The 21,713-nt window shown below is 46.8% G+C and overlaps 1 protein-coding gene across 4 annotated transcripts in view; it reads right to left on the bottom strand.

The window, feature by feature from the left end:
- Positions 1–21,713, bottom strand: part of ARHGAP17 (Rho GTPase activating protein 17) — a 116,912-nt gene that overhangs the window by 31,032 nt on the left and 64,167 nt on the right. For all 4 annotated transcript variants that reach the window (XM_039910945.1, XM_039910942.1, XM_029058152.2 and 1 more), the window contains exons 3-4: positions 5,618–5,722; positions 1,205–1,278 (exon numbers count right to left, since the gene is read on the bottom strand). In XM_039910945.1, the coding sequence (XP_039766879.1) occupies positions 1,205–1,278; positions 5,618–5,722 (179 nt within the window). The remainder of the gene's footprint in view (positions 1–1,204; positions 1,279–5,617; positions 5,723–21,713) is intronic.

Raw genomic sequence — 21,713 nt, 5'->3', positions numbered from 1 at the left:
TGGAAGGAGTAAATAGAAGGAATGGATCAATGCTACGATATTACGATATCGTACGTATACGATATACGATATGGAGAAGCAGCATGGCTCAGTGGAAAGAGCACGGGCTTTGGAGTCAGGGCTCATGAGTTCGAATCCCAGCTCTGCCACTTGTCGGCTGGGTGACTGTGGGCAAGTCACTTCACTTCTCTGTGCCTCAGTTCCCTCATCTGTAAAATGGGGATTAAGTTTGTGAGCCCCACGTGGGACAACCTGATTCCCCTATGTCTACCCCAGCGCTTAGAACAGTGCTCGGCACATAGTAAGCGCTTAACAAATACCAACATTATTATTTCCTCAAGGAATCATACTGTTGAAGAATAGTTTCTCACTGTTTGCAATTTTCTTCAGGAATGTAAATAGCTCCTGGTGCTTTACATTTTTTAATGGCCATGTCTGTGTTGGTTTCTTCCTCCAAAGCCGGAACTCAGGCATTGCCTTTTTTTTTTCCTTAATGGTATTTGTTAAATGCTTACTATGTGCCAGAGACTTTATTAAGCACTGAAGGTAGACACAAGCTAATCAGGTTGAACACGGTCCACTTCCCTCATGGGGCTCACAGTCAGCATCTCCATTTTACAGATGAGGGAACTGAGGCATAAGTGGCAGAGCCAGGATTACAATGCGGGCCCTCTGACTCCTCGGCCTGTGTTTTATCCACTGGGTCACGCTGCTTCCCATTTTGACTTCCCGTTTTGATCTGTTCTTTAGGTAACTTAGGTACAGAGAAATGCTGCAAAGGCTAATTGCCACATTTGGCTGCAAAGGCTAATTTGGGACCAGACCACAATCTGCACACACACACAGACGGCTCTCCGCTGGGCTGTCATGTTTCCTGTCTGTAGTGCCGACCACGGGTTTCTTTTATTCGCTTTCATGTGGAGGTTAGGAGACCACGGATAGTTCAATTCCACAGGTAATCCAGAAATCAACTCATTTTGTCCAATAGCTTTAAACCTTCTCCTCAACCACAACTTATATGAAAACTACTAACGAGTAGTAAAATGAACTGCCCATGCAAAGACAAAACAGAACTCAAACCCAAACCAGAATTTCACTACTATGTATTAGACTGCTTTAATAAACTTCCAAAACAATTCATGCCTGGTGACATGCAGCAATCCTTGTAAATGACACCATATTCCTAAGAAAAACTGATGCTTACCCCAAGAGAGAATCTTCAAGTTGACCAGATGCTTCTTGCATATTTTGAGCAAGTGCTGTCTGAGGGAGTTTCTTCTGTAATTTAAAAAGTACACATTAAGTAATACTGAAAGAAGGAAATACCTAACTGTTTCGATTTGTCTGCTTCTAACTTTTCCCAGTTCCATATTCTCTATTTAAAGCCACAGAATTTCATGTGTAACACATACCTCCTGAAAATCTAATAAGTATTTCATGACTCCCTGCTGACATTTATATAATGTGCATCCTTTCACTGGGCAAGAAATTTAGCTGCAGTTTTCTGCATAAAATAACTGTGAACAATACTGGGTTCCAGAAATTTCCCTCATCATATATTACTTAAAATAAGTTTCAATATGACTTTTTTCTTCTGTTTAAATGGTATTTAAGCGCTTACTAAGTGCCAGGCACTGTATTAAGCACCGAGGTAGATACCAGATAACAAGGTTGGACACTGTCCATGTCCCAATCTTAATCCCCATTTTACAGAAGAGGTAACTGAGGCACAGAGGTGTGAAGTGACTTGCCCAAAGTCCCATAAAAGACAAGTGGCAGAGCCAGGATTAGAGCCCAGGTCCTTCTGAGTCCCAGGCCGTGCTCTATCCTTTAGGCCACACTGCTTTTGTAAGTTCACAAGTGGCCAGCTCAGATGCCCCTGGAAGCTTCCGCAGCGCCTGATGCCCAGAAGCTTTCCCCTGGAAGTTCATCCACAGCCACTTCCATTCAACTGGCACCCAGGGTGGCCTCAGAAACATACCCAGGCTTCTCTTTGGGTTGGACCAGAGATTTCTAGTTCAGAAATGGATCCAAACTTTCAATTACATGGCTTCTTCTGTCTGAGGATCTCAAAACATTTTGCAAACATGAAATTGGCTTTGTTAGCTCCGTGAGGGGTGGTCTGTCCTCCTTATTCTTCAGTTGGGTAGTCTTAAGGAAAACAGTCTTCCATGTAGTTGCTTCCCATAATGACTATATTCCATTACCTCCAGTGCAGTGTACACAAGGCAATAATAATCTATCATCCACCAAAAAATACTTCACAGATGGGTACTGTTTAATAATGATGTGTTTTAAAATCTTCTTAGTAAAACCATCCATTTGCAACCAGCCTCACAGAGAGCAATAATTCCGATACTTGTTAAACACTTGCTAAGTGCTAAGACGAGCACTAGAGAAGCAGTGTGGCCTAGTGGAAAAAGCATAGGCCTGGGAGTCAAAATACCTGGATTCTAATCCAGACTTCGCTACGTGTCTGCTACATGACCCGGGGCAAGTCACTTAACTTCTCTGTGCCTCAGTCACCTCATCCGTAAAATAGGGACTGAGACTGACTTTATTCTAGATGTGTTCATTCAGAATGAATAAGTCGGTTTCACTCAGTCATTATGTGAAAAAAGCGAAATCACCTCACTCTAACAGGTCTATTGAACAATGAATGCCTTTTGTGAAATGTCAAGTTTCAGGCACAATTTTAACTTCAGGAGAGGTAGTTTGGAAATACAAATAATATAATTTTCTAGAAAATACAGACTGCTAAATTCGTTTTAAAGTGGTAGCATTATTCAATTTAACATGAAACATCTGACAAAGGAAAGAGCAGGAGTCAGGAAAGCACACTATTTATGGCTTTGGTTTAATTTGTGTTGCATCATCTTTGGTGGGCAGCATAATAATAATTATTGTTTACAATGGGCCAAGCACTGTATTAAGCACTGGGATAAACAATATAAACAGATCGGACACAGTCTCCGTCCCACATGGGAGTGAGAAGAGGTACCGAATCCCATTTTAGAGATGGGGAAGCTGAGGCACAGAAAAGTTAACTGACTTGCGCAAGACCACGCAGCAGACAGGTGGAGAAGCCGGGGTTAGACCTCAGGACCTCTGTCTTTCAGGCCCGAACTCTTTCCACTAGGCCTAGCTTGCGTCTCCAAGTTTTCCAACTACTTGTGGAGGGATAAGAATCTTTACTCCCCCCTTTCTGCCAAGATATTATGAAGATGAACAAAGACGGGGAATTTGTGTTAGGTGACTTCTTTTCCTCAGCAGTCCTTTTCCCAATCTTTTTCCTTAACTTGTTTATCCTGAGTTCTACCTTAAATCCTTCTCTTCTGGATCCAAGTTCCTTGAGAGCAGGGATCGGGTCTCCTTATACTTTTGCACTCTTAAACGCTCTGTCCAGTGCTCTGCACAAGTAAGCACTCAAACACTACTCGTCGGTAGATTGATCCCGCCTATCGTGCTCTCCCTGTACCTCCCTCTAGGATAACTCCTGCTCTTAGCCCTTTTCTACTAGTCTACCTGTCTTCCCCTCCTGCTTTCTGCACTTCCTTCATGCCCCTTCCCTGGTAGGTGTTCTTTTCTAATAATAATAATAATAATGATGATGATGGTATTTGTTAAGCGCCTACTATGTGCCGGGCACTGTACTAAACGCTGGGGTGGGTACAAGCAAATCAGGTTGGACACAGTCCTTGTCCCACGTGGGGCTCACAGTCTCAATCCCCATTTTACAGATGAGGTAAATGAGGCCCAGAGAAGTGAAGCGATTCGGCCAAGGTCACGCAGCAGACGAGTGGCAGAGCCGGGATCAGAACCCATGACCTTGACTCCCGGGCCCGTGCTCCAGCCACAACGCCACCATTCTCTTCTCTGAGTTCTCTACCACCTTCTTTCGGACGTCTTGCTCCTGTCCCTCTCCACCCTTCAAGGCAAAGGACTCAGGTGTGTAGGGATGGGCTGGTTGCTTCAGTACTTTGGGGACACCTAGGCTAAAACATCGTCATAGATCTTATTTGAATTGGGTTAAGCCCATAATGAGAATAATGATAATTGTGGAATTTGTTCAGCGCTAACCATGTCCAACCTGATTAACTTGTACCCATCCCAGTGCTTAACGCATAGTAAGGGCTTAATAGATACAATAATAACAATCAATAGAAACAATACGTGCCAAGTGCCAGGATAGATACGATGTGATTAGATCAGATGAACTCCCTGTCCCACGTGGGACTCAAAGTCTAATAATAATCATGGCATTTGTTAAGTGGTTACTATGTGCAAAGCACTGTCCTAAGCGCCGGGGAGGATACAAGGTTATCGGGTTGTCCCACGGGGGGCTCACAGTCTCCATCCCCATTTTACAGATGAGGGAACTGAGGCCCAGAGAAGTGAAGTGACTTGCCCGAAGTCACACAGCTGACAAGTGGCTGAGGCGGGATTTGAACCCATGACTTCTGACTCCCAAGCCCGGGTTCTTTCCACTGAGCCACGCTGCTCTCTAAGAGGGAGGCAGAGCTGGTAACCAACCACCACAGAGGCACAGAATAGTTAAGTGAACTGCTCACGACCCCACAGCAAGCAAATTGGCAGAGCTGGAGTGAGAACCCAGGTTCACTCATTCCCAGGCCCACGTTCTTTCCACCAGCCACACTGCTTCTGATACTCGGCTTCCATTTGCCAGGAATCTTCTCCAAATAACCTCTTGGAGTCGTTGAATCCCGAGCCTTCCCACAGCTCCGCAGCCCGGGACTTATCCGGGAAATGCTGCCGGAGCTCAGAGACCCAAACTTTAGCTTCCTCCACCCCAGCCAGCACCTGAAGGAGTTGAGGGAGATTCTCCACAGTCAAGTCTTAGCTGAGTTCCCATGGATTTTTCCACCTTTTCCCAAATATGGAGGTGGGCACCCAGGACTCAAAGCATATGGGAATTGTATTATTATAATTACTATTATTATTTTTTGTTTTAAATACTTGACATATTTGACAAGCACCGTTCTAAGCTCTGGGGTAAGTTAATCGAGTCAGACACGGTCCCTGTCCCACGGGGGCTTACTGTCTAAGTAGGAGGGGGAACAGGCAGCGAATCCCCAATTTACAAGTGAGGAAACCAAGGAATAGAGAAGTGAAGTGATTTGCCCATGGTCACACAGCGGGCGACGGTCAGACGCAGAATTAGAACCCAGGCCCTCTGACTGCCAGGCCTACGCTCATTACACTAGGCCACGTTGCTCCTCAATTTTTTGGGAAATAGAACGTGATGGAGGTAGATCCAGGATTAGAACCCAGGACCTCTGACTGCCGGGACCATGCTCGTTCCGCTAAGACCCACTGCTGCTACTCAATTTCACGGGAAACGGAACGTGATGGAGGTGGGGGGCAGGGGGAGGAGGTGCACCTCTGTCAACACAGAGGAACACAACTGCCCTCTGATTTTGTTGGCTGGAAATCTCAACCCGTGTCATAATCTCACCAGCTTAATTCTAGAGCTCAATCTACTTAGGAAACTGCACCTGACTGGATGAAGGGGAGAGGGAAAGAGAGGTGGGGGCACAAGGAAAGAGAGGGCCTGTCTGGCAATGTAAAAAAAAAAAAACCAAAACCAGATACTTACGTGTCTCTTCTCTGAATCGGTTCCCTGCTGACCCTGGAAACATCCCATTAGGCGCTTATAGGAGTTGTGGCACACTGATCGGACCGTGTCGAGCCGCCTCTCGATCTGACAAGCGATGGGGAGAGAAAGAAATCGTCATCTCTTCAGTCACCGTGTTTTCTTGGAAATGACTAGAACCTCCTTCCACTTGCCAGTTACACCTGCATATTGTTAACAACCCGCTAGATGTTATACTCCTTTATTGCAAGAATTGTGTCTGCTATTCTATTGGACTTTCCCAAGCATTTAGCACAGTGCTCTGCACATGGTAGGCACTCTCTTTTTTTAAAACGGTTTTTGTTAAGCGCTTAAGCACTGGGGTCATTCCAAGTTCATCAGGTTGGGCAGAGTCCCTGTCCCGCTTAGGGCTCTCAGTCTTAATCCCCATTTTTCAGATGAGGTAACTGAGGCCCAGAGAATTGAAGAGACTTGCCCAAGGTCACAGAGAAGAGAGGGGGCGGTGCTGGAGTCAGAACTCAGGTCCTTCTGACTTCCAGGCCCGTGCTTTATCCACTAGGCCACGCTGCTTCTCATAAATTGCTCCAAAGAAGAAACTCAGGGCAGAATCTGGTGGGAAATGCTGTAGTTCGACTTTAAATGGAAAATCTCCCTTAATCGTTTAGATTGAGGGAGCGATGGAGAATTGGGCCGGAGGAGCTGTCCTGTAAGGAGACGGATCCTTGGTCAAGGGAGCCCGGAGAGTTTGAGCAACTGCTGGGTGAAGGCTGAAAACTGGAGAGATGGCCAGAAGGCGGGCAGGACAGCAGCGGATCAGATCTTAGAAACAAAATATAAAACATCTGGGGTCTCGACGAAGCTTGAATTATGGAAAAATCACGTCATAGCACCCAGACCTTGACCGGTGCCTATGCAGCTGCCCGAGTGTTTCTTTTCACCCTGGAGTGACTTGCATCAACTAGTAGATCGTGTTTTAAACTGCTGCAAATTGTGGAAAGAACACTCCCTAGTGCTTCAACAGCTCTCCCCAAATCATGTGATGAAACATGTTACAGGAAAATTGACTGTATTCTGCTTTTAATCCAGAAAGTTGATAAGCCATTTAAAGGATCACTGGGGGCCCAGGCCACACCATTAGCACAAAAGTAATTGGGGTATTTGTTAAGTGCTTACGACTGTGCCAAGCACTGTACTAGGTGCTGGGATAGTCCCTGTCCCACCTGGGCTCACCATCTAAGCAGGAGGGGAAAAGGTAGTGGGGAATCCCCATTTACAGATGAGGAAACTGAGTCACAGAAGGAGGAAAGGGCCTTGCCTGACTTCAGGCAAGTGCCAGAGCTGGGATTAGAAACCAGGTCCTCTGACTCCCAGGCCTGTACATACTGTTTGTTTGAGAAAGGGTTAAAAAAAAAAAAAAGAACCAGAACAATTTTTTTTTTTAACTGAATTCCAAAAAAGTTTTAATTATTTGGGCGTAAACCTGGAAAGGATCTTACCGGATTCTTTAATGCTTCCTTTTCACTTTCAAAATTAGGTTGAACCTGATGATGCAGGCAGGGTATAACATTTACTTGGAAGAGCCACTTAGGAGCAGATCTCTCAAGTATCAGGATTGTGATAGAGCTGCTTCTTGCAATGAGAACCTCGTTCACAGATGGAAAGGATGCAGCTAATATGCATTTTGATGATTCATGAATACTGGGAGGAGGGTCTTGAGGATGATTTCTATTTTTTTTAAAAAAGTACCTGAAGTCTAATTTCAACTGTATAAAATAATGAATCACTACGAAAACTGTACGCTACTTCCATGAATTCCATTTTCATCAATCATCATCTTCAATGGCATTTATTAAGCATTACCACGTGCACAGCCCACGCAAGCACTTGGGAAAGTACGAAAGTCAGCAGACATGTTCCCTGCCCACAAAGAGCTCACTAAAGACCCCAAAATTTCTGTTTCCAAAGCCCACATGAGTAGCAGCTCCAGTGAGCAGACCCATCTATATTTACGACTCTCGTAATCATCACTACAGCTCTGTCTGCTTTTACCCCAACTCTCACGACAGCTAGTTTTATCAATAGACATCAATCCAAGTTTTGGCTTCCTCACATCCGCAGAATACATTTCTCTTGAGGGTTATGAACGTAGAATCCTTTAGGGTAAGATTTCAGAACGGCACAGGATAATAATCATGGTATTTGTTAAGCACTTAATATATGCTGAGCCCTGTTCAAAGAGCTGGAGTAGACACAGGGTAATCAGATTGTCCCACGTGGGGCTCACGTTTTTTAATCCCCATTTTTACAGATGAGGTAACTGAGGCACAGAGAAGTTAAGTGACTTGTCCAAGGTCATTTGGGATTAAATTAGAACCCACAACCTCTGACTCCCAAGCCCACACTCTTTCCACTACGCCACGCTGCTTCCCCTCACACGATATAACACGATTGACAACGTGAAGATGGGGACATCCCTAAAATGGATGGGCTGAGCTCCAAAACAAGAGGATGCCTGGATATCCTATTTGGCTGACATTTGCCACCGACGACCGCTGAGGTTGGTGACCAGAAATAAATCGTATTATTACGGCCTCCGCCAGTTTTCTATGTCTACGATTTATTTCTGGTGTATAACCTTCCAGGGAAGAGTGAAGTGACTTGCCCCAGGTCACAAATGGGGGGAGGGGGGCAGGATTAGAACCCCGGTCCCTGTCTCTCAGGCCCGTGCTCTACCTTCTAAGCCACACTTTTTCTTATCCCTGAAGTTAGATCTCCCATTTGGCATCTCTAGGCTAAACAACCCCAATCCCTTTAACTTCTCCTTAGCAGGTCTATTTCCCCCCATCTTCAATTATTTTGTCCCTTCTTCTCTAGTGCTTCTCCACTTTCTCTATCAATTTTTAAGGTGCGTTGACCCAAACCAGACCCAAGCATTGCTCTAAACCAGTTATGCTAGAAAACGGTTTACACAACTTCTTGTGGCCTGAACATTAGGGAACCTTTGTCTGACAAAGTGAGACTGCCCGGATACAGGACGCCAAAGTAGTTTTTGTTGGTATTTGTTAAACACATACTATGTACTAGGCACTGTACTAGGTGCTGGGGTAGATACAAGCTACTTAGGTTGGACACAGTCCAAGTCCCACACAGGGCTCACAGTCTTAGTCCCCATTTTACAGATGAGGTAACTGAGGCACAGAGAAGTTAAGTGACTTGCCCAAGGTCACAGAGCGGACAAGAGGTAGAGCCAGGATTAGAACCCAGGTCCTTCTGACTCCCAGCCTCGTGCTCCACCCACTGGGAAACGCTGCTTCTCCTCGGAAGAGATGGCATGCACATTTGCTTGCTCACTTACGCTGTATCGGACACTTTATACTACAGTGAGAGTTTTCCTTAACATGGAATTTTGTGAGAGTGGGATGCAATGTGGCTGGACTAGGAGATGAGGCAGAAACTCGGACCCGTGGAACTCACACAAACCGGAGTTAATTCCTGGAATTCAACACATATACCAGCCCTTTAGCAGTTCCTGCTGCGCCCCAGTTCCACGAGGCTGTGGACGACAGCAGGACTCCCAGACTCCTGCTCCACGAGGGGCCGATCTCAAATGCCCGCAAAGAGGGTAGGAAGAAGAAAATCACCAAAGTAACTTTGAAGAACAACTTCAGAGGCTGCAGCACAGCAGTGAAATGCTGGGAAACAGCAGCCCCTGACGGCCCAGCCTGACAAGCTGCAACTTGCAAATGGATTTTTCACGGAGTTGTTACGCAGCCATAGGTAGAACCCACATCCTCTAGGCTGTAAGCTCTTTGTGGGCAGGGAACCTATCTCCCGACTATGGAATGAGAGTGAGTCGGCAGACATGTCCCCGCCCATAAAGAGCTTACAGTCTAGAGGCAGACATAAAAATAAATTTGAGATATGCGTGTGAGTGTTGTGGGGCTGAGGGTGGGTGACTATCAAGTGCTTTCAGGGGACAGATTCAAGCGGTTAGGAGGGGCAGAAGGGAGAGGGAGTAAAGGGGCGAGGCCCTAGTTGGAAAAGGTCTAATGGAGGAAATACGATTTTAGTTACGGCTTTGAAAGTGGGAAGAACGGTGGTCTGTACTATCAGAAGCAGGAAGGAGTTCTAGGCCAGGAGGAGGATGTGGGCAGGGGGTCGGTGGCGAGACAGACAAGACGGGTGCTGCAAGAAGAGACTAGTCTCATATCAGAAGGCAATCTTCACACGGGTATCGGCAAACGGGATTGAATTATTAGCCAGGACAGCAAGAGCTCTGGTGTAATAACTGAACGGCCCCTTCCCGCAAAGTTGTTCTCTCCCCCCAGAGATCCCCTCCATTGAGCCCAGGCCAAACCCAATCTGCCCTCCTTCCCCAACCTCTCCCATCTCGGTGGAGAAATCCACTCGCTCAACTCTACCCAACTCCACTTCCTCACCCTGATGCCCCTCCACCGATCTCGCACACCAACGCCTAGCCGTGGGTCGTCTCCACGGCAGGCTTCCTCTGCTCCTGCGTTCGTGCCACGGGGGGCTGTTGGAAGAAATCTGGGCACTGAGCCGATTTTGAACACTTTGAAGTCATCCTTACTTGTCGTAACTCACTTCCACCGGCAGCACTGCTTCTCCCTCGTTGACTCAATCAATCAATAGCATTTATTAGGTGTTGACTATGAGCAGAGCTCTATACCGAGTGCTTGGGAGAGTCCAATGCAGTTAATGGACACGATCCCTGGGGCTTAGGGTCTAGTGGATTCCCATGCCCATTGCCCTCGCCAATTATTCCAGAACTTTACTTCCCTTCTGAAATGCCCAGGAGGTCCTCTCCCCCTTGATGAGCTTGCCAATAATAACAATGATAATAATAGTATTTATTAAGCGCTTACTATTCTGAATACTGGGGCATATACAAGTTAATCGGGTAGAACACAGTCACACTCTAAATCCCCATTTTACAGATGAGGCAACCGAGGCCCAGAGAAGTGAAGCGACTTGCCCGAGGTCATACAACAAATACGTGGTAGAGCCGGGATTAGAACCCAGGTCCGCCTGACTCCTAGGCCCGTGCTCTGTCCACGACGCCACACCGCTTCTCTACTTGGATGACAAACCTGAAAACATCATATGTCACCCCAAATCTCCACCTTCCCTGTGTAACGTCCTCCCCATCCCGGTTTCTTATCCTTCTCAGCCATCTCTCAAGAGACTTCCCACTTTTTCAAGATCTACTCCCTCCCACTTCGCCTTTGACTCCATCGCTTCTCATCTTCTAAAACTGCTTTTGCCCAATATTCTTACTCCCTTGCGGCCGTCTATCAACTGCCTGCTCCCTAACGCCTCCTTCCCCTCTGCCTTCAAACATGCCCTCTTCACCCCTCTCCTCAAATAATCTTTTCTGGATTCCATGCTCGATCCAGCTACTACTGCCTTATCTCCCTCCTCCCATCCCTGTCCAAATTCCTTCAACGGGCTGTATTCACTGCCTGCCCCGACTTGCTCTCCTGCAGCTCTTTCTTGACCCTCTACAATCTCGTCTCTGCTTCCACCACTCCACCTAGACCGCTCACTCCGAGGTCTCCGACGATCTGCTTCTTGGACAATCGAACGAACTCCATTTTCTCCTAATACCTCTCCAACTCTTGGCTACCTCTGACACCGCAGACCATTCCATTCTCCCAGAAGCACTACCTAATCTTGGTTTTGCTGACACAGTTACGCCCCGGTTCTCCTCTCTGGTCCTTCTTTCTCTGTCTCTTCTGCCAGCTCTTCTTCTGCCTCCCACCCTCAAACTACGGGTGACTCTCCAGGCTTCCCTTAGACAACCGTGGCCTAGAGGGTTGAGTACGAGCCCGGAGGTCAGAAGGACCCGGGTTCTGATCCTGCCTCTGCCACTTGCCTACCCTGTGACCTAGGGCACCTCATTTAATTTCTCTGGGCCTCAGTTTCTTCCCTCGTAAAATGGGGGTTCGATGCCTGTTCACCCTCCCCCTTAGGCTGTGAGTCCCATGTGGGACGGGGCTTTGTGTGCCCCGATTATCCTGCATCTACTCCAGTTCTTAGTCCAGGCCTTGGCACAGAGTAGGCGATTAACCAATAGCACAGTTATTACTGCTATAATGTCTCTGGCACACTTCTTCTCTAAGCGCTCTGGCTAAAGCGTTGTTATTAGGGAACATTTGTCCGACACCGCGCGTCTTTTTGGACACGCTGGCCTGGTGTCAGAAGAAATGAGTTGCGCCCATGTGCGCGGCCCCAGACGAGAGGAGTACCTCTGGGCCGTTTTCCTTAAGGCAGGTTTTTTCAAGCACGCGCGCCCCACGTTCCGGGGGAACTGGCTGTTTGTGAAGATCGGAAAACACCCTAGCTGCTAGTGGAGAGCTGAAGTCACGGTGCAAAGACACCCCAAGTAGTACTTTCTCAAGCTGCTTCCAACTGTTCAACACGATATTACATTTGAAAGTCAAAAAGTAAACTTGGAATGTTTGAAATAGTTACTCCCAAGTTTTGGAAACACTTCCGGGAGAGGGTGTCTCTATACAAATGTTCTGCCTGCTTTAACACTGTGCAACCATCTCCTTGGGTGATAAAAAGCCAGTCAATCTGGCAACGGCGGCTGCAATCATCTGCTAACTTTTTCCGTACAGAAAACCAACTGAGTGAATAAATGTCTGTTTTAAGAAGAACTGATCTGCTTGATCGGTGAAGGAGGTACAAGTATTATAATCGTCCAAACGGTTGCTTTGTTCACCGTGTCTGCGGACAGGATAGGGAAAGTTACACAGGTCTGGGATTTATCATGTCGCGGTCAGTTTCTCTTTAGCTCAGTGCCCAGCCAACCAAGTGAAGGAGGGCAAATTCCCCCTTCCCCGCTGCTCCCCTCCCCTCCCTCTGCTCTTTTCCCTCTCCCCTTCCCCTCAGCACTGTCCTCATTTGTACATATTATTTATTACCCTATTTATTCTGTTAATGAGATGTACATCCCCTTGATTCTATTTATGGTGATAATGTTGTCTTGTTTTTGTTTTGTTCTGTTTCGCTCTGCTGTCTGTCTCCCCCGATTAGACTGTGAGCCCATCACTGGGCAGGGACTGTCTCTATCTGTTGCCAAATTGTACATTCCAAACGCTAAGTCCCGTGCTCTGCACATAGTAAGCGCTCAATAAATACTACTGAATGGATGAATGAATTTACATCCTGAAAGCAGTTACTCCTTGGGGGCAGGGGTTGTGTCTGTCTGCTCTACTGCATTCCATCTTTTCTAAGTGCTTAGTACAGTGTTCTGCACATAGTTAGTGCTCAGCAAAAATCACCGATTGAAGCTCGTTATGGGCGGGGAGCGCGTCTACCAGATCTGTTATTTTATATTCTTCCAAGCGCTAAGCAGAGTGCTTCGTGCACAGTAAGTACTCGGTAAATATGACTGAAGGATTTGATGGAGAAGCAGCGTGGCTCAGTGGAAAGAGCCCGGGCTTGGGAGTCAGAGGTCATGGGTTCGAATCCCAGCTCTGACGCTTCTCAGCTGTGTGACTGTGGGCAAGTCACTTAACTTCTCTATGCCTCAGTTCTCTCATCTGTAAAATGGGGATTAACTGTGAGCCTCACGTGGGACAACCTGGTGACCCTGTATCTACCCCAGTGCTTAGAACACTGCTCTGCACATAGTAAGCGCTTAACAAATACCAACATTATTATTATTATTTTTATGGATTGAACTGGTGCTCCGTGAGGAGTTGACACTATTTCCTTAGCAATATTTTGCACGCTAAAATAGTTATTGGGTGCGTATCTGTATGTTATACTCCTTTTAAAATTCACCCTTTCTTAGCTAAAGGGATTATCTGGTCAGTCATGGAATCCACTGGACTCAGCCCCTCACTCGAAATGGAGACGAATAAATCCGAGGGGAAGCCAGTCGAGAGTTCTTGGTTTCGCGGTGTCACGCTTAGACTGCCAATTCATTAGTGCCTGCAGGCAGATCGCAACAAAAGCAGAGAAGGCTCCCACTCCAAACCAGTGCAATAATGGACAGGAACACAACCATTCCAGCTGTTAGAGGAATGTGGTTGTGTTTTACTTTACACACACCGCACACCTGTATCTAGCCCCGTGCTTAGAACAGTGCTCTGCACGTATTAAGCGCTTAACAAATACCAACATTACTATCTAGAGCTCTCCTTTCAACTTCAAGATGAACCACGATGGGTCACCATGGGAGAGCGGTACTGGTTGTGCTGCCCACAATCCATGCCCGCACTCTGTTGTAAAAGTGTGACTTTACTGTGCTAATGCCTTTGACGCTTCTTTCAATCAATTGTATTTATTGAGCGCTTACTATGTGCAGAGCACTGTACTAAGCGCTTGGAATGTACAATTCGGCAACAGATCGAGACAATCCCTGCCCCAAAACGGGCTCGCGGTCTAGACGGCGCTCGCAGTGTCTGTCCCCATCTCATCTGCTTATAGATACCCTGAGCTTCCAGACGGCTTTACTTGGGAAGGGTCACCCCTCTGCACACTGATGCTTCCGGACTGGAATATTGATTGTTGAAGTTTCCCAAAAGTCTCCCAGAAGCCCACTTCTCGGTCACCCTGTTTGTGCCAGAATCAAAGCAGCTGCGCGGCCTAGTGTGGAAAGAGCACAAGCCCGGGAGCCAGATGGATCCGGTCTGATCCCAGCTCCGCCGCTTGTCGACTGTATCACCTCGGGCAAGTCACTTAACTTCTCAGGTCCTCAGTTCCTCATCTGTAAAATGGGGATTAAGACTGGGAGCTCCAGGTGGGGCATGGATTGCGTCCATCCTGATTAGCTTGTACCTACCCAGTGCTTAGTACGGCGTCTGGCACGCAGTAAGCACTTAAATACCATTTATATAAAAGGCCTGAAATCCCCTACCCTCTGTGGTCCACAGGGAATCGCCTAACTGGGCTGGCCTCCGTCTCCCCCGACACCCAGCACCGGTAGGAAGACAACTCACCCCAGACTGAAGAGGGCGGCCAGAAGTCGGGACCGCTTGGCACGGAGCTGCCCCTTCATCAGTGCTCCGGGGACAGCAAGAAGCTGTCCAACGATCGAGATGGCTCCTTCCTCTCTACTCACCCATCTCTACGGAGAAGTCACGCCCCTTCTCGGTGAGGTGGCCGGCAACATATCTTCCTAACATCTGGCACACCGGGGAGGTTGTGATTTCGGTCTAAGGAGGCCCTGCTTGGAGCCTGAGGACTATTCCCTCCCAGCAGAGAGGTGCTGCTGCTATTATTTTTGCTTAATCGACCCCTTATTTTTCTCCCTGAGGCCTTGGTCAGTCCCCCTGTTTGAGGTTGGGAGCCCCTGTGGGTCAGGGACACGTCCACATCCCTAGCATTTAGTGCAGGGCTTGGGCACACTTAAGTGGTAAACATAATATCCGTGTCATTAAAACTTCTCATCTGCTCTTCCTGTTTGTGTACGCCCCATCTCGGCCTGCTGAAGCGAGAAATGCACCGCTGCCAGCTAAAAGATCAATCTAAACAGCTTGTTAGGTGTCTGGTAGGATCTCCATGAAGCAAACGGAGATACTCAAAGTCTCTTTTCGGATCTACGATTTACCTGAACTAAAGCTACGGAGGAGAAAAAAGGCTCAGATAGTAATAATTACGGTATTTGTTAAGCGCTTACTATGTGCCAAGCACACTTTTCTAAGCGCTGGGGTAGATTAGAGAAGCAGCGTGGCTCAGTGGAAAGAGCACGGGCCTTGGAGTCAGAGATCATGGGTTCGAAGCCCGGCTCTGTCACTTGTCAGCCGTGTGACTGTGGGCAAGTCACTTCGCTTCTCCGTGCCTCAGTTACCTCATCTGTAAAATGGAGATTAAGACTGTGAGCCCCATGTGGGACAACCTGATTCCCCTGTGTCTACCCCAGCGCTTAGAACAGTGCTCTCTCTGCACATAGTAAGCGCTTAACAAATACCAACATTATTATACAAGGTAATCAGGTTGTCCCACGTGGGGCTCACAGTCAATCCCCATTTTACAGATGAAGTAACAGGCACAGAGAAGTTAAGCCACTTGCCCGAGGTCACAGAGCAGACAAGCAGCGGAGCCGGGATTAGAACCCATGTCCTCCGCCTCCCAAACCCGGGCTCTTTAAAGCCACGCTGCTTCTCACGCCGCTTCTTTGTGATAGTCATAGAGTTGGGTATGTCCTCCTCTAAAAGCCAGCTTGTGCTTTCAATTATCTGAACTCATTTTGGTTTCATTTAGTCTGGAGAGGAGGATGTGTCTTTCTGAGAAGGAATCTGTTGCCGTGCCAATGAAGAGGAAACTGGCTCTTGCTATCAAAGCCACAGAAAACTGCAGCCAGAGGAAACTGAACGTATTCAACTTCATGCCGAAGTTAAGTGCTTAGATACTACGGCCTTTTTAGCTGAAGTGCGCTCGCTGATTTCAGTCAGTTCCTAAGCAGGTCAAAAAAGACTACAGAGCTATGCCGGGTGGGCAAAGGTAACATTCTCCTTTGTAAAAAAGGATGTATCGGGGAGAAAACAACGTAACGATAATTCCGGAATTTAACAAGACCATTTGAGCTTTCTTAGCCACGGGATGACATTGAGGGAGGAGTTGCGTGGTCGGGACAAAAACCGTTTTCTGTATAAAAACAAATAATCACTGTAATGATGATAAAATGTTCAGAAAAGTAAAGGGGTCTATCCAAGGTCACCTGCACTGGGTGCCACTGGATGTGAATATCCTGGGGAACGAGAAAAAGCAGCAGGAAATCTTCTTCCACGGATGGATACGAGTTGCTTGGCCTAAATGATGTGTGGTGAGGCAATTCACGTGACTCAGGTCCAGGAAGCGGTTGTTCACGTAGGATGGAGCAGATAAAGGGCAATGCTGGGAATCTGCATGACAACTGTGTAGTAGCTTCTCTCTCTCTCCCCCTCGTTAATGGTGAGTTTCTACGTGGGCAGGGAAGGTGACGTGCTTGAGAGGGAATGTATGTGTTTATTGTTATATTATACTCTCTCAAGTGCTTAGTACAGTGCTCTGCACATAGTGAGTGCTCAATAAATACAACTGACTTCTCTTGTCCTTTCCAAGCACACTACGTTCAGTAGGTGCTCACTAAATATTTCTACCGCTACCTCAACAGAGGAGAGGGAGGACAAGTAGACAGGAATATTCTAGAGCAAGTTGAAAGACAGACTTCCTGAGGGCTTACTGTGTGCAGGCAACTGGGCTAAGCACTCGGGAGAGTACCATGTAACAGAGTTGGTAGACACGTTCCTTGTGAGAGAAGACAAGCAGAGCCGTTTTGTACGTCGTTTACCAAAGTGGTTGAGGGGAGAACTCAGGCAGAGGACAAATATTCACATAATAATAATAATGTTGGTATCTGTTAAGCGCTTACTATGTGCAGAGCACCGTTCTAAGCGCTGGGGTAGACAGAGGGTGATGAGGTTATCCCACATGAGGCTCACAGTCTTAATCCCCATTTTACAGATGAGGGAACCGAGGCCCAGAGAAATTAAGTGACTTGCCCACAGTCACCCAGCTAACAAGTGGCACATTCCATTCAGAAAACCAATCCACCACGGTGCTTGCTCCCTATCTACCACATAGGTATGTCAAAGACAAGTCACCTTGCAAAGGGAGGGAAGCCAGTGCAGCTCTGAAAATACATTCTATTCAAGAGGTTTAGGAACTTGAACTTCTCCAGAACACAGGTTCTCCTCTTCTCTCTCATCTCTCACTCCACCCTAACCTTGGTTCTAGCAAGCACAGGATAGTGATGTAATTACAGCCTACTTTTAATCATCAACACTAAATGAGAGGAATTTTCCCCAGAGCACCGAGTGACAATTAGGGAGCCCATCACCTTTCTTGGAGGGAAAGGTCCTCATCGCCATCCGGCCAGGTGCCAGCAGTGTGTCCAAAAAGCAAGTCACAGGTTTGTAGAGCAGGTCTGGGAGGGCCCGACTCCAGCGGGGCTGTTGGGGGAAATCCACGCTGATAGCCGTAATTTATTTATATTAATATCCGTCTTCCCCTCCAGACTGTACACTCGTTGTGGGCAGGGAATGTGTCCGGTTTATTGATATACTGTACTCCACCAAGCGCTTAGCACAGTGCTCTGCACACAGTAAGCGCTCAATAAATATGACACATTGCCTGACTGATTTCGCAAGGGCTCAAGGGAACCTAAAAGCAGCATGGGACAAGATCACATCGAACCTTTCTTGGGCTGGAAAACTGGATCCTGGCCCAACCGAGACCACTTGTCCCTGCCGGGGTCGGCTGCTAGAATCAGATGGAATAAAGCAGTGGTTAGCTGTCAAACCCAAAGATCAGTAGCCCAAATTGAAAGCGGCCAGGAATTCACTTGCTAGGGGTCTGGAGGAAATGTACTCAAATGATTTTTCGATTCTGAAGCATCACATTTTAGAAGGCTGATTTAAATGCAGGATTAACTGAGTTTGGGGGCAATTCGTGAATAGAGAAGCAGCATGGCTCAGTGGAAAGAACCCGGGCTTGGGAGTAAGAGGTCATGGGTTCGAATCCCAGCTCTGCCACTTGTCAGCTGACTGTGGGCAAGTCACTTCACTTCTCTGGGCCTCAGTTACCTCATCTATAAAATGGGGATTAACTGTGAGCCTCACGTGGGACCTGATTACCCTGTAACTACCCCAGCGCTTAGAACAGTGTTCTGCACATAGTAAGCGCTTAACAAATACCAACATTATTATTATTATTATTATTATTATTATTATGAGTAAGAAAGGGTCCTTGGCAAAGAGAGTGTACACCCCTATAATGGAACAACTATTCTATGACTTTATAAACTCTAATCACACCTCTCAGATTGATGAGCTCTGATCATTTCCACGATTAGGAAATCCTCATACAAAATTCTCATCATCCTGATTGCCCTGGTGGCCCTTCTCTAAGTAAATAATACCTAAACTAGTACGTCTAATAATAATAATAGTAGTGTTTGTTAAGATTCACTCTGTATCTAAGCACTGGGGTACATACAAGATAATCAAGTCCCAAAAGAGGTTCACAGTCTAAATTTATATGGTTATGGTAAAATGCAGTGACCACAACTTTCCAGGTGTGAGATGACATCCTGGTTTTAGATAGTGACTAAACTATGCCTGTGTTTTGCTTCCTATCCTCTTCCTGAAACACCCAGCATTTGGTTGGCCCTTTTCCCTGTCACTACACACGGGACCAATGATTAAAAGATCAACAGTGACTCCTATCTCTCTCCTCAGCTGTGACTGAGCGCTGTCAGTCCATCATCAAGAAGCTGTAATTTGAATTTTTCCCCTTGGGATCGTTTCCATGCCTTGGCTGGCACGGACACGTCTCTGCATTTTTTGGCACAAGAGTTAGCTTAAATGAGGTCATCCTGCGGCGTGTTCCCGATCGGCACGGCATTTCACTAACCGGAGACCTAGTGTCATCTGCAAATTCGGAGGTTTCACAGCACGCATACTCTTCCAGGTCACTCATGGAGCAGCGTGGCCTAGTGGATAGAGCCTGGGCCTGGGAGTCAGAAGGCCCTGGGTTCGAATCCCAGCTCCACCACTTGTCTGCTCTGTGACCTTGGGCAAATCGCTTAATTTCTCTGTGCCTCAGTTACCTCATCTGTAAAATGAGGATTAAGACCGTGAACCCCATGTTGGACAGGGACTGTGTCCAACCTAATTAGTCTTTCCCTCCCCGAGAGTGTAGTACAGTGCCTGGCACAGAGTAAGCACTTTAACAAATACCATTAAAATAATAAAAATGCTAAACACAACTGGACCTGGCACTTACCACTGGATAATTCTAGGTATACTTTCCCATTATGAAAAATGGACATTTACTTCTATTACTTGCTTCCTATCTTTTCTACCCTTGACAGGATACACCCTCCAATATTTGGGTTTAGGAAAAAAAAAAAAAAGCAAAACAAAAAACAACAAAACGCTTGGTTTGGAACCTTGTCAAAGGCTTTTTGGAAATCTACATATATTACAGCCCTTGACTTGCTACGATCCACATACTTGTTGATCCCCTTCAAAGAACTTTGGTGGATTAATGAGACACAACTTCCCAATGTAGGGAGGGACCCCCTTCCTGAGGTGGACTTCCCTCTTTCAAGCTTTCCTGTCAATTTTGAACACAAGATAACTATTTTTATAAAGTCTTTTGGGGCAAACGCTTACAGAGAACCCAGCCAAAAAGAAAAAAAAAATTACACGGATAGTCCAGCAAGATAAGAGATTTCTCCAAGGGGAACAAAAAACTATTAGTCAAATCTTCCATCTGGGCGCAGCCAAATTTATACTGTGCCTGGGAAAACCTTGCTGGCACAAAGATTTCTGGCAGGGAACTGGAGTTTCTGGCTTCGTTTCATAAAAATGTGCTGTCTAACTCATGAGACGAGAGACCTTTAAAAAGATTCATTCTTAGGGGGTTTAGCAGAATTGGATGTTTATCGCACTCTCTCGGATGGTACTGAGGTTTTCATAGCATAAACGTGCTTTCTTCAAATAACTGCTCTCTCCCTTGAGTTAACTCTAAACAGGAAGGCCGTTTTCAGATAGCTAAATGATTCACATTCTCAGATAATCTGGTTTTTAGAAGGATGAAACTATCACAACCCACTGGAGTTACACACTCCTCTAATCGGTAATTGCTTCGTTTCATTCAGATCTGCACCTATAGGAATTTGTGATATAAGTACCCCCACATAGTCTACAAATAACCCCAAATCCCCCATTAATCTATTTTCTCAAAAAACCTTCCAGATGAAGTGGAAAGGGGTGGCTTTGAGGGATTTTTTAAACTATGGAAATGCTTTGTACAGATCCTTTTGAAAGTGTACAAGTATGGTAGATTCCTGGAGACGAATGGAAAAGAACTTGTTTTAAAAATATTTTACTATCTGTAGCTCTGAAATTTTGGGGGAAAAAGGCAGGGGGGAAGGGGAGGAGAGAGGAGGCATGAGAGCAATCCCAAAATAGATCTCTTGGTAAAACATAATATTTCTAAGATGCAGAATTAACTCACGACTAACCAGGGACTTTTTTAGTCCCTTGGTTGGAGGAGGGGAGGAAGTGTCCACGGTAAATACAAGCGGGGACAATGCAAAGGTTGTGAGCCAAATAAAATTTTGGCAGGCCTAGTCACTTGCGGATATTGCTATGCGTAAGGCTGACGAAAAAAACCGTGAAAACGAACTAATGAGTACTCGTTAAGTAGGCTAGCTGAAATTTCGGATTTAGGAAGGCTTCTTACATCTTTTATTTCTACAGTTTATCAAATGATCTGGGAGCAAAGACATTAACTTTACCATCCCCACAGTCTTTTAGGTAGGGCAGACAGCTGCAGCCTGAGGCACCCTTCCTCCCGCCTCGCCCCTAGCCCTCGGTGCCCCCTGGAACCCAAAAGGAGTCACGGGAGGGAGGAGTCAAGAGGGTGGCTTTAGTCCTAGTCCCCTTCCCATCTCAACCGTGGAAACTATGGGGCTGGACAGCCCTGGCCCTGGAACCCACACTGGTTCGACCACCACCTGCTCCTTACCTCAGGCAGCAGCAGCCTGGACGGTGGACAAGCCCAAACTCAGCCCACCACGAAGGGGAGGACCAGGAGGGGGGACAATAACCCGGGAAGGGGAGCAGCAACATGGGGGTTCACTCCCAGGGACACCAGGACTGACAGCAGGGAAGGGGTGCGTTAGTCTCAGATGGCTGGTGTCTGTGGGTGCCCCTTCCGAGGGCAAGAGCAGCCTCTGGCCCAATCCAGCCCAGTAACCCCACGACAACACGCTAAATGGTTGGTGGTGCCGGAGGAAGAGGGTGAAGTAGCGACGACGACATAGCAGGCAGGCAAAGTTCACTCATAGGTTACAGGGTGACTACGCCCTACTATACGCAAAGCACTGGACTAGGTAGGCAACTTGGAAGAGCTTTGGTGATGACCAAGCCTCCAGTCGAAAAAGACAGAAGAGGCAGAGTCCCGTAAACCGAGCTGAACAAATGGATTACAAGAAAGAGACCTTGTCTCGAAATTCTCTTTTCCTCCTCTTCTCCTGGCTCCACCTATTTTAATCTCTTCTTCTATCATC

This window comes from Ornithorhynchus anatinus, chromosome 2, assembly GCF_004115215.2.
Source record: "Ornithorhynchus anatinus isolate Pmale09 chromosome 2, mOrnAna1.pri.v4, whole genome shotgun sequence".
NCBI classification, from domain to species: Eukaryota; Metazoa; Chordata; class Mammalia; order Monotremata; family Ornithorhynchidae; genus Ornithorhynchus; species Ornithorhynchus anatinus.
Note: the sequence above shows the minus strand (reverse complement) of the source record. Positions and strands in the feature narration are given on the sequence as shown.